This window comes from Pelodiscus sinensis, chromosome 31, assembly GCF_052426305.1.
Source record: "Pelodiscus sinensis isolate ZL-2025 chromosome 31, ASM5242630v1, whole genome shotgun sequence".
NCBI classification, from domain to species: Eukaryota; Metazoa; Chordata; order Testudines; family Trionychidae; genus Pelodiscus; species Pelodiscus sinensis.
Genome location: NC_143082.1, coordinates 5233854 through 5250288, shown reverse-complemented (window position 1 = coordinate 5250288; position 16435 = coordinate 5233854). Strand labels below are relative to the sequence as shown.

General features: G+C 49.9%; 1 protein-coding gene across 2 annotated transcripts in view; it reads right to left on the bottom strand.

The window, feature by feature from the left end:
* LOC102462532 (adhesion G protein-coupled receptor E3-like) overlaps nt 1-16435 on the bottom strand; it is a 61959-nt gene that overhangs the window by 23517 nt on the left and 22007 nt on the right. For both annotated transcript variants that reach the window (XM_075902275.2, XM_075902276.2), the window contains 4 exons: nt 13978-14133; nt 11855-12010; nt 3303-3373; nt 883-981 (listed from right to left, as the gene is read on the bottom strand). In XM_075902275.2, the coding sequence (XP_075758390.2) occupies nt 883-981; nt 3303-3373; nt 11855-12010; nt 13978-14133 (482 nt within the window). The remainder of the gene's footprint in view (nt 1-882; nt 982-3302; nt 3374-11854; nt 12011-13977; nt 14134-16435) is intronic.

The following is a 16435-nucleotide window of genomic DNA, read 5'->3' as shown; positions in this document are numbered from 1 at the left end:
AGAGCATGCAGGGTGCCACCCCCGCCCAGCCCGGTAGCCTCACGTGGTGCCCCTGCAATGGGGTGCCCCGGGCGGTAGCCCAGTTGGCCCATACTTTGGGCCAACTATGGTCTCATGGATCCATAAGAAGACAGGAAGAAGGTAAGAATGGCCAGACTGGGTAAGACGAAAATTCCATCTCGACCTGTATCCTGTGTTCTGACGGGCCAATGCCAGGTGCCTCAGAACAAGTGATCCATCCCCTGTAGCCCATTCTCAGCTTCTGACAGAGAGAGGCTGGGGCACCACTCCTGCCCATCCTGGCTACTAGCCATTGACGGACCCGTCCTCCACAAATCTATCTAGCTCTTTTTCTGACTTATAGTCCTGGGTTTCACAACATCCTCTGGCAAGAAGTTCCCCAGATTGACACTGCGCTGTGTGAAGAAAAACTTCCATTGGTTTGTTTTAAATTTGTTACTTATTCATTTCCCCTAGTTCTTGGGATCCTCCCCACTCACCATCATAGAACATCCCAGGGCAGGTACAACTGCGTACATGGATGGGTGATGGTAGGCATGTCCCCAGGCCCTCCAAGCACTTATTATCTGGCTCTGCACTCCACATGGCTCCCACGCTGCCCACCCAGGTACCAGACACTGCCTCGTTCTCTTCACCCCAAGACATTCACCACCCACACTTGGCTGGCAGCTGAAATCCCACTCGTTGTTGGCTTCAGTCGACTCCTCTAGACCAGAGGCAGCTAAGCCTTGTTTATGGTGATTTGTTCATCTTTACAAGGAAGAGTCTGGAGACTGGGCCAAGCAGATGGGGATAAAGAGGGGACTTTGCTTTGGTGGAGGGAAGGCAGGGAACGGCAAATACAGGCACAGAGCCTCTGACCTGCAGTGGTACTGGGTTGCTTCCATTTCCTAATGCAGAAGACCATCTCTCTCGGATATCTTTCATGAAAGAGCAAAATTTCTTGCTTTCCTGGATTCCCTGCAGGTGAATCATGGAAAAAGGAGTGAGTTCCACAACACATCTACCAACCTGCTGCACTGGGGGGGGGGGGGGGGGAAGGAGAGGGGCAGGGGAGAGGAATGATGGGTGGCCACCTCCAGCCACCTGTTCTGTCCCTCTCCATGTACTGTATCCTTCTCCCCAGCCTCTCTCGGTAGCTCCGGCTATTTCTCCATTCAGTGAGGGCTGCCACCTTTCTGACCGAACAAAACCAAACACCTGGCCCCCTTCCTTGCCCAAGGCACTGTCCCACTTCCCCCCCCCCCCCCCCCCCAATCGCTCACTCTCTCCCTGCTCTCACTCATAATCTCCAGGTTGGGCAGGTCCCCTTTCAACCTAGTGTTCAGGTGACTGGCAACCCCAACCCATCTCTTGGGATACTGAGATTCAGGCCAACCTGCAAAGGCCGATACTATAAGGATGTGGGTGTGTTCTGGTCACCTAGCTAGTTATAGAAGTATAAAAACAAAGAATCAAAATCACAGTCTGCCTTTGTGTGGGGCTTCTCTCACCACGAGAGTCTCAGGCCTTGTTCTTAAGTGAAGGCTTTTGGCTAAGCAACAGGCACAGCCATAAACTGGGAAACCTACAGTCACCTCCTCACTCATCCCCACCAGTCACACTGAAACCAGGCAACCTGGGACTATAAGGAAGGCGATCCAACCTATCGCTTCCAGATAAAGGGAAGAGCCTGAAAGGCTCAAAGAAAACACAGGCTAGTAGCTTTGTCTGGCAAGGAGCCACTTCTCAGTAGTTAGGGCTGTGAAATCCTCAATTCTTTACTGTTTTGTCATTATACTCCCCATTTCTCGATTGTTTCTCTGAAAGGCGTGTCTGGTTCTTTGATGGTTTTGGTCTGTCGTAGAATTAATTTTGCTGGGTATAAACCACTTAAGGTGGTGGATAAAATTAGACAGACAATCATGTTCCAATATGTTAGGGCTGGTTAGTTAAATTTCAGTAAAACGATTGGCTAAGGTATGGCTGAAAATATAACTGTGAAAGTTAGGAGCAAACAGGAAGTAAGTTGGAAGAAAGGAAAAAGGAAAGAAGATTTGTGCTTGCTGGGAGCTACCCCCAATAAACACTGAATTGTTTGCTCCTCCGGCATTCGAGTATTGCTGTTCTCTGTTCATGTGAGAGGGACAAGGGAAGTGGGAGGGTGAAGGGATGAGCCCAGGCCCGCCAATAGGGGAGAAGGGCAAAGGGGGCAACTGCCCTGAGGCCAGGTGATACAGAAGGGCCTGGAGCTCCTAGCTGCAGCTACAGAAGCAGTGGCAGCAGCTGGAGGCAGGAAAAGGGAATAAGGGAATTTGTGTGCGGCCATCTTGGTCTTGTTAACAAGAGAGCAAGAGGCTAAGTCTGTGGCCTGACAACACAAGATCTGTAATTAGACGCTGCCTTTGCCTCTCGCCTCCATAGGGAGATAAGGATAGAATGCTGACTCTGGCAGGGACCTTGAGATAAGGAGCATCTGGGTGGAACTAAATAACTGTTAGCCATTGGTGTTTGTAATGGGAAGGAGACTAATTGTTATTGTTATTATATTTAATAGACAGTATATAAACTGCTTCATAATTGCTTGTATTCGAAGATCTGCTTGGGGGGGGGGCTTCCCCCCTGTCCAAACCAGTTTTTCCCTTGCTGCAGCTCGTAATAAAACTGCCTCTGGCTACTTGTTGCTTACAAACTCAGAGTGAGGACTGAGTTTCTTCCACAGCCCTTTACATTTCTGCCAGAGCACCACGTGGCATGCTCTGGGCTGCTCTGAGGCCTGGCTGGGGGGAGAGAGGACATGGTGCAGTCCCAGCGGTGCTGAGGGCTGGCTGGGGGGAGAGAGGACATGGTAGAGTCCCAGCGGTGCTGAGGCCTGGCTGGGGGGAGAGAGGACATGGTACAGTCCTAGCGGTTCTAAGGGCTGGCTGGGGGGAGAGAGGACATGGTACAGTCCTAGCGGTGCTAAGGGCTGGCTGCCTCAGCCTCGCCCTTTCCACCTTAAGCCCTGCCCCTTCCAGGAGCACAGAGATGGGCCTCCCTCCCTGCAGCCCTGCAATTCTCTCTGCCTCCTTGGATAAGCTCTTTAACACCAACTTCTCCATCTCCACCCACTCTTTTTTCTCCACCCTTCTCTGGGTACCGGATCTAGTCCATCCTCTCCATCTCTGTCCAGCCACACTGCCCAAACCAGTCACAGCACACACACTGCCTTAGTGCATTGCACTAACTCCACGCATGCCCATGCCCATATCCACTCCTCCCTTTTTCCCTTCTGCTACAGTCTGGAATCACTCGACACGTACGTTCTGGCTGGTGTTACACCGGCTTTCTAAATTGACTCCTGTCAGATTCTTGAACTGGTCACGGATGTTTTCTAGGGAAGGAAGCAGAAAGCCAGTGTTGGGGTCTCTCTTACAAGAATCAAATCTTTACAATAGGATCAAATATCATTATACTTCTGGGCCCAGAAATGAAACCAGGCAAAGTCCATCCAATGGCAGAGCTCATGCTAATGGCTAATAAAATTGGTTTATGGGGTCAAAGAAGGCAGCACCACTCCAGAGACAACTCTCCCCACCTATTATAGATTTGAAAATGTTTGTCTGTTTGTGCATCTGACTGTCAATCCATTTGTTCAAAAACTCCCTCCAACTGGTCAGAGCTAGGACCACCAAATTTGGTATGCAAGGTCAGGGTTTGGTTGTATCAGGACAATGGGATGTGCCTGGAATGCGACTGATTTTCACAAAATGGAAACCAGAAGTTACTCATCTCAATAGTAACTGATACTCTTGGAGATGAGTGTCCCCCTGGGTGCTTCATATTCGCAACAAGTCATTGATCCAAGATTTTAGAGCAGTGCTCCTGGGGCCACGCATGTGCACGTCTACGTTTGCGCACTCCTAGGTGGCAGGCATCATGCATGTGCAACATCCTCCTACACCCAGTTCCTTTTCTACCCTGGAACGGAGCCAGTGAGGCCAGAATTCCAAAGCAGAGGGGTGGAAAGGGAGGTGTAACGGGTGCGCCCGTCCGGCTCCCCGCTGTCTCTGTTTTCCCCCACCTTCTACGTAGTCCCCCTTACCCCTGGTGCTACCCCACTTCCCTCCTTCCTGTGTTGCGTGCCTCTCCTTCTGTGTTCCGTGCCTCCTTCCTCCGTTGTTCTCTCCTCCTCCCTCTCCGCTCCTTCCTCCTTCTCTGTTCCTTCCTCCTCCGTTAGCTCTATGTCTCCTTCCTTCCTCCTCCTTGCTCCTCCGTCCTCCTCCCTCTCCTTCTGAATTTCCCGCCGGCGTCCAGCCGGGGTGACGCAACGCGCCACGTCATCAGGCTCCGCCCCCGCCGTGCGTCGGTGCCCGGTGACGTCAGCCGTCACGCCGCCGAGGCCCCGCCCCCGCCCTACGTCACTGCCCGGGCGAAGCCCCGTCTCCGCCGCGCCTCCTGCTATCCGGGCCGCGGCAAGGGAGCAGGCCCCGCAGTACCGCCGTGCCTCCTGGGTGGTGCCCAGGAGGGACAGCGCGACCGCGGGCTGAGTGCGGGGCGAGCCGCCGGATGGGGTGCGGGGGCGGCGTGCCCCGTCACAGGAGGGTTGTGGAGTATCCAGGGGGACACTCATCTCAAAGAATGTCGGTTACTGTCGAGGTGAGTAACTTCCTCTTCAAGAGAAAGATGTCCCTGTGGGTGCTCCACATTAAGTGACTACACAGCTATTCTGTATTAGGGAGGTAGGGGACTTTGGATCTGGCAGAAATGGGTGGGAAGGACCACCTTCGCAAATTTCAGGTTGGAGAGAGGTCCCTGCATAAGTGCATGGTGCTTTGCAAAAATGTGGTCTGACGACCACGTAGCAGCTATACAAATGTCCCTTATGGATACTTTGCGAAGGAACGCTAGTGAGGTAGACATGGCTCTGCTGGAGTGCGCCTTAATACAATCTCGAGGGATCACATGTGATTGGGAGTAACAGAGCTTGATAAAGACAGAAATCCAGTGGGAGAGTCTCTCTGATCATAGAATCATAGAATCCTAGGTCTGGAAAAGACCTCAGGATGTTGAATCCAGCCCTCTTCCCAAAGCAGGACCAACCCCAACTAAATCATGCCAGCCAAAGAACTTTCTAAAGCTGGGACTTAAAACCTCTGGGGGTGAAGATTCCACCTCCCAAGGTAACCCATTCCAGGGCTTCACCACCCTCCTAAAAAAATAGTTTTTCCTAATATCCAACCTAGATATCCCCCATGGAAACTTCAGACCATCGCTCCTCGTTCTCCCATCCATCGCTACAGAGAACAGCCTCTACCCAAATTCTTTGGAACCTCCCTTCAGTAGGTTGAAGGCAGCTATCAAATCCCCCCTCTCTCTTCTCTTCTGGGGTATGTCTACACTACAAAGTTAATTCGAACTAACAGACGTTAGTGCGAATTAACTTTGATAGGCGCTACACATGCAAACCGCTAGTTCGAACTTAATTTGAACTAGCGCAGCACTTATTTGAACTAGTTAAACCTCATTCCACGAGGACTAAGTCTAATTCAAATTAAGTAGTTCGAATTAAGGGCTGTGTAGCCACTTAATTCGAACTAGTGGGAGCCTCCCCAGCTTGCCCTGGTGGCCACTCTGGGCACAACCAGGGAAACTCATCTGCCCCCCTCCCGGCCCCGGAGCCCTTAAAGGGGCATGGTCTGGCTACGGTGCCCGTGCCAGGTGCAAGCCTGCTAGCACCCAGCCAGCAGACCCTGCACCTGGCACAGCTCGAGCCAGCCACCCGCTGCCACCCAGCCCTCCGTCTCTTCCCGGGACCAGGCTGGCGGCTCCCGGGAGCCTGCCCAGGTCCGCAAGAGGCGGGTGCCCGCCTGGTCTAGTGCGGACATCATGGACCTCATCCATGACCTCCACACTAGGCACAGGACAGTGGCCGTCTAGGGCAGGAGAGCTGCCAGCCTGTCCACCCAGGAACAGGTTTGCATGAAAATCAAGGTGGTCCAGTGAGACCCCGACCCTGAGCCCTGAGCTTAGAATGGCCGTACTGGGTCAGACCAAAGCTCTATCTTGCCCAGTAGCCTGTCTGCTGACAGCGGCCAACTCTAGGGACCCTGGAGGGGATGAACTGAAGACAATGACCAAGCCATTTGTCTCATGCCATCCATCTCCAGCCTTCCACAAACAGAGGCCAGAGACACCATTCCTACCCCCTGGCTAATACCACTCCATGGACCCAACCTCCATGATTTTATCTCACTTCTCTTTAAACTCTGTTCTAGTTGTAGCCTTCACAGCCTCCTGCAGCAAGGAGTTCCACAGGTTGACTCTTTGCTTTGTGAAGAAGAATTAGTTTGAAGCCTGCTACCCATTCATTTCATTTGGTGTCCTCTAGTCCTTCTATTATGGGAACTAATGAAGAACTTTTCTGTATGCACCCTCTCCACACCACGCATGCTTTTAGAGACCTCTATCCTGTCCCCCCTCCGTCTCCTCTTTTCTAAGCTAAAAAGTCCCAGTCTCTTTAGCCTCTCTTCATATGGGACCTGTTCCAAAGCCCTGATCTTTTTAGTTGCCCTCCCCTCTCCCACCCTCTCTCTTCCCCTCTCCCACCTCCTTTTCCCAGTCTCCCCGAGTTCTGTTCAATAAAGAGAGTTTCTATTTTTGACCACATGTGTCCTTTATTTTGCACATCAGGAAGGGGGGCTAGGGAAGGGTAAGTGGAAGGAGGTGAGGAATGGGGTACGAGCCCCCAATGGGGAAGACTGGGGTGGCTCTGCAGGCTGCTTGGGGTAGAAGCTCTCCTGTAGCCCCCCAATTGCCCTCCCTCCCCCAGATGGCAGCCTGCAGCAAGTGCAGCTGGTCTGATGGCCGAGTGCTGTGATGTGCCCAGTGTGGGCACTCAGGGCACTCCAAGCCAGGACTGCTTTGCAAGCGGGGAACCCCTGAGAAATGTCTGTCCGGGGTGGGGGTCGGGTCCCTTTAAGCACAGCCCTCGGCTAGCCCGAGACAGCAGCTCCACGCTCTAAGTCCTAATCTGATGCCCTGCCGGCACTGCTTCCGGACATCCTTAACCTTAGCAAAACGCTAATTCGAACTAGTTTTTAAGTCTGGATGCACTAATTCGAATTAGCTTAGTTCGAATTAACTAATTCAAACTAAGTTAGTTTGAATTAGCGCTGTAGTATAGACATACCCCTGCAGATTAATAAATCCAAATCCCTCAGCTTCGCCACGTAAATTATGTGCTCCAGCACCCTAATCATTTTGGTTGACCTCTGCTGGACCCTCTCCAATGAGTCCACATCCTTTCTCTAGTGGAGGGCCCAGAACTGGATGCAATACTACAGATGTGAGTATTTAAAACTGGGTTTTCCTCTTCTTTGTAACTAAGCTTTAGGCCCATTTTGGGAGGCGGGAGAGGGTCCCCCACGAGTATATTAATTGGTGACTTTTCCATCTAGCCATTATGATTGTAACAGAAGTATTGTGGTGATGATAAAAAGTCTCTCTCTTCCTTTTTTATTAACCTGGTATTGGTTAATTTTGGGGGGTCCTGGTTTTACTTTAAGGCTGAGAATTCCCAAGTGATCTCTTCCCTGCTTTCCTTATCATTACTTGGGTGGTGGCAGAAGATTCTTATCCCCAAAATCTAACTTTTTAAGATTTTTTGGGGAAGTTTTATCCCAAAGCCAGGAAAGATAAGCTTTTGGGGTACTTTTGCGGGGCCCTACTTGTGCATTTATCACGCCAGAGTGGGGATTAGGCCTTGACACACTGTAATATGCCATTTGCTTTCTTGGCTACGAGAGCATACTGTTGACTCATATCCAGCTTCTCATCCACTAGAATGCCCAGGCTCTTTTCTGCTGAACTGAGGTTTAGCCAGTTGGTCCCCAGCCTGTAGCAGTGCTTGGGATTCTTCTGTAGCGAGAGCAGGACTCTGCACTTGTTCTTGCTGAACCTCATCAGATTTCTTTTGGTCCAATCCTCCTATTTGTCTAGGTCACTCTAGACCCAATCCCTGCCCTCCAGCGTAGCTACCTCTACCCCGAGCTTGGTGTCATCCACAAACTTGCTGAGGAGGCAAACCATCCCCTTCTCCAGGTCATTAATAAACATGTTGAACAAAACTATTCTAGAACCGATCCTTGGGGCACTCCACTTTAAGATGGAAGGTAGTAAGAGCAGCAAGATGAACTTTAATGGAACTTATTGCAAGGCCTGCTTGTTTAGGTTGCAAAGGTAGCACTGGAATAGTTGAGAGGCTCTCTTGATCCTTGACCTGATGTTCAAATTTGCTTCTTGGAGTTCTGTGACTGTCAGGGCTGGCTTTAAGAAGTGCTGGGCCAAATTCGAACCGTTTTGGCAGTTCTCCCCCCAGGATTTTTTGTTGGGCAAAAAAAAAAAAAAATCCTCCCCCTCACACAATGAACCACACACAAATATCATATCAGAAGTAGATCTGATCAAAATCTATATCAAAATCTATTTTAAAAAAAATGCCATCCTTTATTATGCAAAATTTTACACAAAATTAAATCAGTTGCCTTAAGTGTAGGTCAAATATTGTCAATTGCAAACTAGTCAATTTTTTCAATAAACTTTAAAGTTTGATTTTTAAAATGTTACCAGAGAGCGTTGCAGTTTTCTGTTACATTGATTTTCTTTTTAAATAGCAAACATGGAGTCTTTGTTAAGAAAATGTCAGTTCTGTAGTCAAATTCCAGTCCTTAGTGATTTCAGCACCAATGATTTCACTAGGTAATACGGTACCTCACCCACCATTGCCTCCTTTGAACTGCCCTTCAACACACTGCCTGCATATTGAGTCCAAGGTCAGTCTACACAAGATTTTATCAATGATATTTGCTCAAGCGACCACTGAGACAAGACAAGGACTCTCAATTGATTCTAGTCGGCTCTGCCTTTAAACACTGGACAGCAGCAGGTGGCGAGGGGGAGCTGCACAGAGCCACGCACGGGACGGTCCGGGGGCAGGGGTGGGAGGACGCGCGGGAGGGCCAGAAGGGAAGTCCGGGAGTTGCTCCAGGAAGAGCCGGGGGAGAGACCCAGCTCCACATAGTGGTGGAGCAGGGCCCCTGGCTCTGAATTGTAATGTCGGCCAGCACTTCCTGGTTCAGGAGTGCAGGGCCTCCTTAGGCGCAGGGCCCGATTCGACCAAATCGACCTAAGGCCAGCCCTGGTGACTGTTGTGACCTTGGAGAGGGAGGGCATCATCGTTGGTTTCTGTCTCCTCCTCTATTCTGTTGATGTTGACCTTGTCTGTTGTAATATTGAGTATACTGAGGGTATTGAGGCCTAGGGTAGGGCTGATACGAGTATTGTCTCCTTCTAGGGGCTCAGTTGTGGATGCTTAGACAGCAGAGCTTTGCTCTGGAATCCTTCATCAAATGACGAATTTCTTTGGTATTGGCTGCAAACAGCTTCTGGCTGTCAAACAGACGATCTCCCATCATAGGTTGGATTTCTCCAGGAAAGAGAACGAAGTTAAACCATGAAGCCCTTCCCATGACTACTGCTGTTGCTGTAAATTATGGACCCATATCAGCAGCATCTAATGCAGCCTGCAAGGCTGTTCCGGCAGTCGTGTGACCCTCTGATATCAGCGTTTTGAACTGCTGTCTTTTTGCCTCAGGAATGTTTGCAATCAAGTCATGGAGTTTGGTGTAATTTCCATAGTCATATTTACATAATAAATACGAATTTGTAAGGTGGAAGACATGTAAACTTTACATCCGAATAAATCAAGTCTCTTGCTATCATGGGCCAATGGGGTGGCCCGGAATTGTTGCTGCTTGGTTTTCTGCTGTGCAGCTTCCGTGACAAGAGAGTTAGGTACTGGGGGAGTGAGAAGAAACTCAGAATCCTTGGGTTGAACACAGTCCTTTTTGTCTGCTTACTTAGAGGTAGAAGTGGTTGATGCAGAGATTTGCCACACCATCTTTGCAGGTTCCATCATTGCTGGATTAATCGGCAGCGCTCTTTTAGAGGATGTTAGTGAGTGCAGTATGTCTGTTAATTCAGGTTGGTTTTCAATGACCTCCTAGAAGGGAATGTTTAATTCAGCAGCCACATGCATTTAAAAAGGTCTTGAAAATGTGCAAGATCATCTGAGATAGTTGAAGGTGGAAGCTCAGTCACTTCCTCTGTTGAGGCAGGTTCAATTGACTCCAGGGATAAGTCTGTAACTTAGTTGGGTGGGTTCATTTCCTGTGCTTGTATTGGGGGTGGGGAGTGTGGCGAAGGGGAATATTACACAGGATGTCATTTCCAGCCATGCTAGTGTTTTTGGTGAGGTGGCCAGTTGTTCCAATATTGCCAGTGAAGGTATGACATAGGGGAAGGTACCAGAAATTACTATACCATGGAGGCATGTCCCCATATTGAGAGTATGATCTGGAAAAGTAAATAGATGTATCTGTGTGGGGAGAATTTTCTGAAGAAAACCCCACATCAGGGTCATCTTCAGATTCAGAAAAAAAAATTCTTGAGATAATGTCATCTCTGACGTTAACATAGCAGGAGAATCAGACCGAGAAATGGTGAACTGAACGTGGAGGAGACTAGTAAATCTCTATGTCGCTCGTATTGGTGAGGTGGCATTGACGGTGCCGTAGTAGGAAGCACTGGTGCTATCTGAGGCGCTGGATTATGCCTCAGTGCTGAGTGGACTAAAGATGCGCTAGGCACCTCTGAGTCAGAGGCATCAGTGGCAGGAGTTAGGGGAGGTGCCAAGCTCTCGTGCTGCGTCAGCAAGGTAGTTTCAGTACCAGATGTCATCGCAGCTGATGAGGCAGGCAATTTAAAGCCTGATGCCTCAGAGTGGGGCTTTGAGTGTCCCCCTTTGCCAGATATGCTAGTGGCTCCGGAGACACCTGGAGCATCATAGGTTCTTCGGCAGAGCACTGCTGCTGTTCTTGGCACCTTTCATAAGGAAGACACCTGCATCTCCTAAGGCAGGGATGAGGCTCACTTTTTGGTGGGCTTTTTGCCTCTGCTTTGTTTCAGTTCCTCAGGCTGCTGACCTGAGTGAGTTTTCAAGTAGAATTCACTTGAGAAGCAGGTCTCTGTCCTGTCACAACAACGATTTCAGTTTTGCACAATGCAGACATTTTTGAGAAACATGAGCCTCTCTGAGTCAGCGGACACATTGTGCATGTCCATCCGAGATGGGGATAAACTCTTTGCAGACGGAACAGCACTTAAAAACCAGCGAGCCAGGAATGGTGCTGAACAACTATCTGACTACAGGAAGGGAATGAATTGGGGAAGAAAAAAAACACCCTCTATTCTATTCTATTCTATTCTATTCTATTCTATTCTATTCTATTCTAGTTATTTTTAAAACAATCTAAACTACCAACAACTGACCAACTAGTGAGAAAAAGTTTGGTTATAAAAAGGGATTATTATCTGAAAATGTGAATGAGGCTGGGAGCACTGCTGAGCTCTGTCTCCAGCCAGAGGCAGTAGAGAAGATATATAGAAGGGGGGCCTCATGCACACATGATGACTGCCACTTAGGAGCATGTGATTGCAGACATGCACGTGTGCAGCCGCAGGGACACTGCTCTAAAATCTCTGATCAATGGCTCAGCAGCAGTGCACTGACCTAACGTGGAGCAACCACACGGACATCTCTCAATGAAGAAGCAAAGGCTCTGCTGGTACAGACACTTCTATTATCTAATGATCACAAACCTGCCAGGGCCTAGCTACGCTCACGTCCGTTTGTGGGAAGCTTCTCAAGCACGGATCAGTTAGAGCACCACCCGCATCCCAGCCTTTGAGACCATCAGGGCCTGATGTCTATTCCATGGCTTTGCCAGGGAGGGCAGCGTGTCGCGACTGGTACCTGTGCAGTTCAAGGTGTGGCTGTCATCAGGTTTCCAGGAGTTCCCCCCGGGAGAAGAATAGCCTAGATGGCACCGGCAGCTGTAACTCCCCGCGGTGTTGACGCAGAAGCTTCCAAGGACACAGATCGATGAGTTCTGAGAACATTCATCAATATCTAAACAGAAGAACAGGGAATTGGTTACTAATCGCAGTGGCACTTACAGGGCCATACTGGGATCAGAGGCCCATTGTGCCAGACGTGGGAGTAAAGGGGCCAAAGGATTTGCCAGGCCCCTTGGACAAGATGGAGATAGTGACATGGAGACAATTTTCTCTCCCCACATCTCCTTGCCCATTACTGCAGGGCCAAATGCTCAGAGGCAGGGCACCGATAGGAGCGGAGTCTGCTCAGCTGTCCCGCAGCGTATCTCCGACATGGGTCTCCATCCACATGGCCTCACTGGTGCACTTGGTGCACCCTTTCACCGGGATCTCCCATCTCAGTCACAAGCTTCAGTTCCCTCCTTATGCCCCCTCCCCAGACCTGCGCCAGCCCCAGCCCGGTGTGTCAGAGCAGGGCAAAGCCTCGGTCCCAGCCTGGCTGACGGCAAATCGCTGTTGTTTCAGGGGAGTCAAAGGAGCAGCAGCACCAGGGGCCTGGCCCCAGTGACTCTGCGCCCTTCACCTTGGGTGAGGATCCGGCCCTGCATGAGCCACCACAGCATGTGTTGAGCACAGAGCAATGAGCAGAAAAGAGCTTTGGTGCCCAGCCATGGGCATCCCTGAGAGCAAAGGGCGCACAGAATCGGCCATGGCTGAGAAATGGTGAATTGCACGTGCAGACTAGTAAGTCTCTATTGCGCATATTGCTCATCTGGCATTGACAGTACCATAGCACGAAGCACTGGTGCTATCAGAGGAGTTGGATTGTGCCTCAGTGCTGAGGGGCCTAGAGATGTGCGAGGCACCTCTGAGGCAGAGGCATCAGTGGACGGAGTTATGGGAGGTGCTGGGCTCTCATGCTGCATCAGCAAAGTAGTTTCAGTGCCAGATGTTATCGCAGCTGATGAGGCAGGCAACTTAAAGCCTGATGCCTTGGAGTGGGGCTTTGAGCGTCCCCCCTTGCCAGCTGTGCTAGAGGCTCTGGAGACTCCTGGAGTGTCATAGGTGCTTAGGCAGAGCAGCGCTGCCATTCTTGGTACCGGCCCAGAGGAAGACACCGGCATCTCCTGAGACACGGATGAGGCTCACTTTTTGGTGGGCTTTTTGCCTCTGCTTTGTTTCAGTTCCTCAGGCCGTTGACCTGAGTGAACTTTCAAGTAGAATTCACTTGAGAGGCAGGTCTCTGTCCTGTCACGACCACAATTTCAGTTTTGCACAATGCAGACATTTTTGAGAAACATGAGCCTCTCCGAGTCAGCGGACACATTGTGCATGTCCATCCGAGATGGGGAAGAGACACTTTGCATGCGGAACAGAGCTTAATACCCAGTGAGCCAGGCATAGCGCAGAGCAACTATGTAACTACAGGAAGGGAATAAACTGGGGGAGAAAGAAAAAAAATCTATTCTATTCTATTCTATTCTATTCTATTCTATTCTATTCTATTCTATTCTATTCTAGTTATTTTTAAAAAAACTAAACTACCAACTACTGACCAACTAGTGAGAAAAAGCTTGGTTCAAAAGAGGGATCATTATCTGAAAATGTGAATGAGGTAGGGATCACTGCTGAGATCCATCTCCAGCTGAAGGCAGTAGAGAATGAATTTACGAGTGGAGGCTCATGCATACATAATGACTGCCACCTAGGAGCACATGATTGCAGATATGCGCATGCGCGGCCGCAGGGACACTGCTCTAAAATGTCCGATCAATGGCTCAGCGGCGGCGCGCTGACCTAATGTGGAGCAACCATGGGGACATCTCTCAAAGAAGAAGCAAAAGCTTTGCTGGCACAGACACTTATACTGTCTAATGATCACAAACATGCCAGGGCCCAGCTACGGACAGATCCATTTGTGGGCAGCTTCTCAAGCATGGAGCACAGTGAGCACCACCCACATGCTAGCCTTTGAGACTGTCAGGGCCTGATGTCTATTCCATGGCTTTGCCAGGGAGGGTAGCTTGTCGCGACTGGTACCTGTGCAGTTCAAGCTGTGGTTCTCTCCAGGTTTCCAGGAGTTCCCTCCGGGGGAAGAATAGCCTGTATTGCACTGGCAGCTGTAATTCCCCGGGGTGTTGACACAGGAGCTGTGAAGGCCACAGATCGATGAGTTTTGAGAACATTCATCAATATCTAAAAAGAAGAACAGAGAATCGATTATTAATCACAGTGGCACTTACAGGCCCAAACCAGAATCAGAGGCCCATTGTGTCGAACGTGGGAGTAAAGGGGGCAAAGGTCTCGCCAGGCCTCTACGCAAGATGGAGATAGGGAAATGGAAACATGGAGACAATTTTTTCTCCCCACATCTCCTTGCCCTTTACTGCAGGGCCATGTGCTCGGATGTAGGGCACTGATGGGAGCGGAGGCTTCTGAGCTGTTCCTCAGCACATCTCCAGCATGGATCTCCATCCACTCGGCCCCATTGGTGTGCCTGGTGCACCCTGTCGCCCGGATTTCCTATGTCCGTCACAAGCTTTAGTTCATTCCTTACACTCCTCCCTAGTCCTCCGCCAAACCAGCCCAGTGTGTTAGAGCAGGGCAAAGCCTCGGTCCCAGCCTGGCTGACGGCAAATCGCTGTTGTTTCAGGGGAGTCAAAGGAGCAGCAGCACCAGGGGCCTGGCCCCAGTGACTCTGCGCCCTTCACCCTGGGTGAGGATCCGGCCCAGCATGAGCCACCACAGCATGTGTTGAGCACAGGTGTCAGCCGACGGTCAGGGCAGTGTGTGTGGGTATGTCTCTTAAGTCTGCAACTGCTAAGACACGAAGTCTCGTCGCAGCGGGCAGCCTAGAAGGCTGAAAGGAGCTCTGAGTGCTTAAAGTCCGTGACTTTACTGCTAGGACTGAGGTCCCGTCGCAGAGGGTAGCCAAACAGGCTAACAGATGCCCCAGTGTGTAGGAAGAGCTTATTACACCTTAGATTGTAAGTGCTAGAATACAAAGTTCCTTCTCAGCGGGCAGCCTGGGAAAGGCTGGAAAGGTGCCCCAATGGATCTTGTCACCTGGGAGTGACACGGATCCAAACGCCCAAGCTCTCCCTATGTCTGTCCCTTTATGACCGGCTGAAGTTCTTTTAAATTGTGCTTGGTTCTATTACAGCAACTGAAGGAGTCAGGTTAAAACTTAAACAGTTACAGGTTTATTAAAGGAACTTATAAATCATATGGTTACAATGGCTATTGCTCTATTTCTTAAATACTAGTAAAATATAGATAGATCTTAAAAAGTGGTTACAGGAAAAAGGTAAAGATAGAAAATAGAAATAATGGTACCAAATGACAGCTTAATCTTTAAAGAGCTCTAACACTATGTATATATACTTAAACAAAGGACCACATCCAGGTACAATTTTTACCCCTTTCTGTGCCTCTCGACTCCAGCGTGTCAGGCCAGGGCCGGTCTCTCAATTCCTCGGAAAGACGAATACGAGGTGGGCATCCCCTCTGGAACCTCGGGAGGTCAAACACCAAACCCGACCAGCAGATAGATGGTAGATTGACACACAAAGTCAGTGTGCTGCTGGACTCATCTTTATACCCCTGGGGGCCCGTATTCTCTTTCTTATCTTAAGAGGCCAAATTTTATTGGTCCGTTTTGTGGCGCCAGTTCTTACAAGCAAGTTTCAAGTTAATTTACACTTGTAAGAGAGGAAGATAGCTAAATTAGGACTGCCGGATGTTCTTGTTAGGCGGGAGATTCTTCCCCCCGCAGACGGTTATGTGTTCGTATCAATATGGGTTAAGTCAAGGGCACAATGTACAGCCTCTTGGTCAACAATTAGTTTGACCACCCTCCTATCTCTGCTTACAGTTGGTCATGGTCACTGAGCCAGCATATCTAAACCTCCTGCTCCAAAGTTTTCAAAGAATATGCTGTTTTCCTGCTCTTATGTGCCCTGCATGGTTTCAAGCAGACAAAGATGGATGTTAAAATGGGAGTTCACGTCTAGCTACAACGGGGCAATGAGCAGCAAAGAGCTTTGGTGCCCAGCCATGGGCATCCCTGAGAGCAAATGGTGCACAGAATCGGCCATGGCTAGAAATGGTGAATTGCACGTGCAGACTAGTAAGTCTCTATGGGTATGTCTACACTACAAAGTTAGTTCGAACTAACGGACGTTAGTTCGAACTAACTTTCATAGGCACTACACTAGCGCTCCGTTAGTTCGAACTTAATTCGAACTAACGGAGCGCTTAGTTCGAACTAGGAAAACCTCATTTTACGAGGATTAAGCCTAGTTCAAACTAGCTAGTTCGAATTAAGGGCTGTGTAGACCCTTAATTCGAACTAGTGGGAGGCTAGCCCTTCCCAGCTTGCCCTGGTGGCCACTCTGGCCAACACCAGCCAAACTTGTCTGCCCCCCTCCCAGCCCCGGAGTCCTTAAAGGGCCACGGGCTGGCTACACAGTTTGTGCCAGTTGCAAGGCTGCCAGCA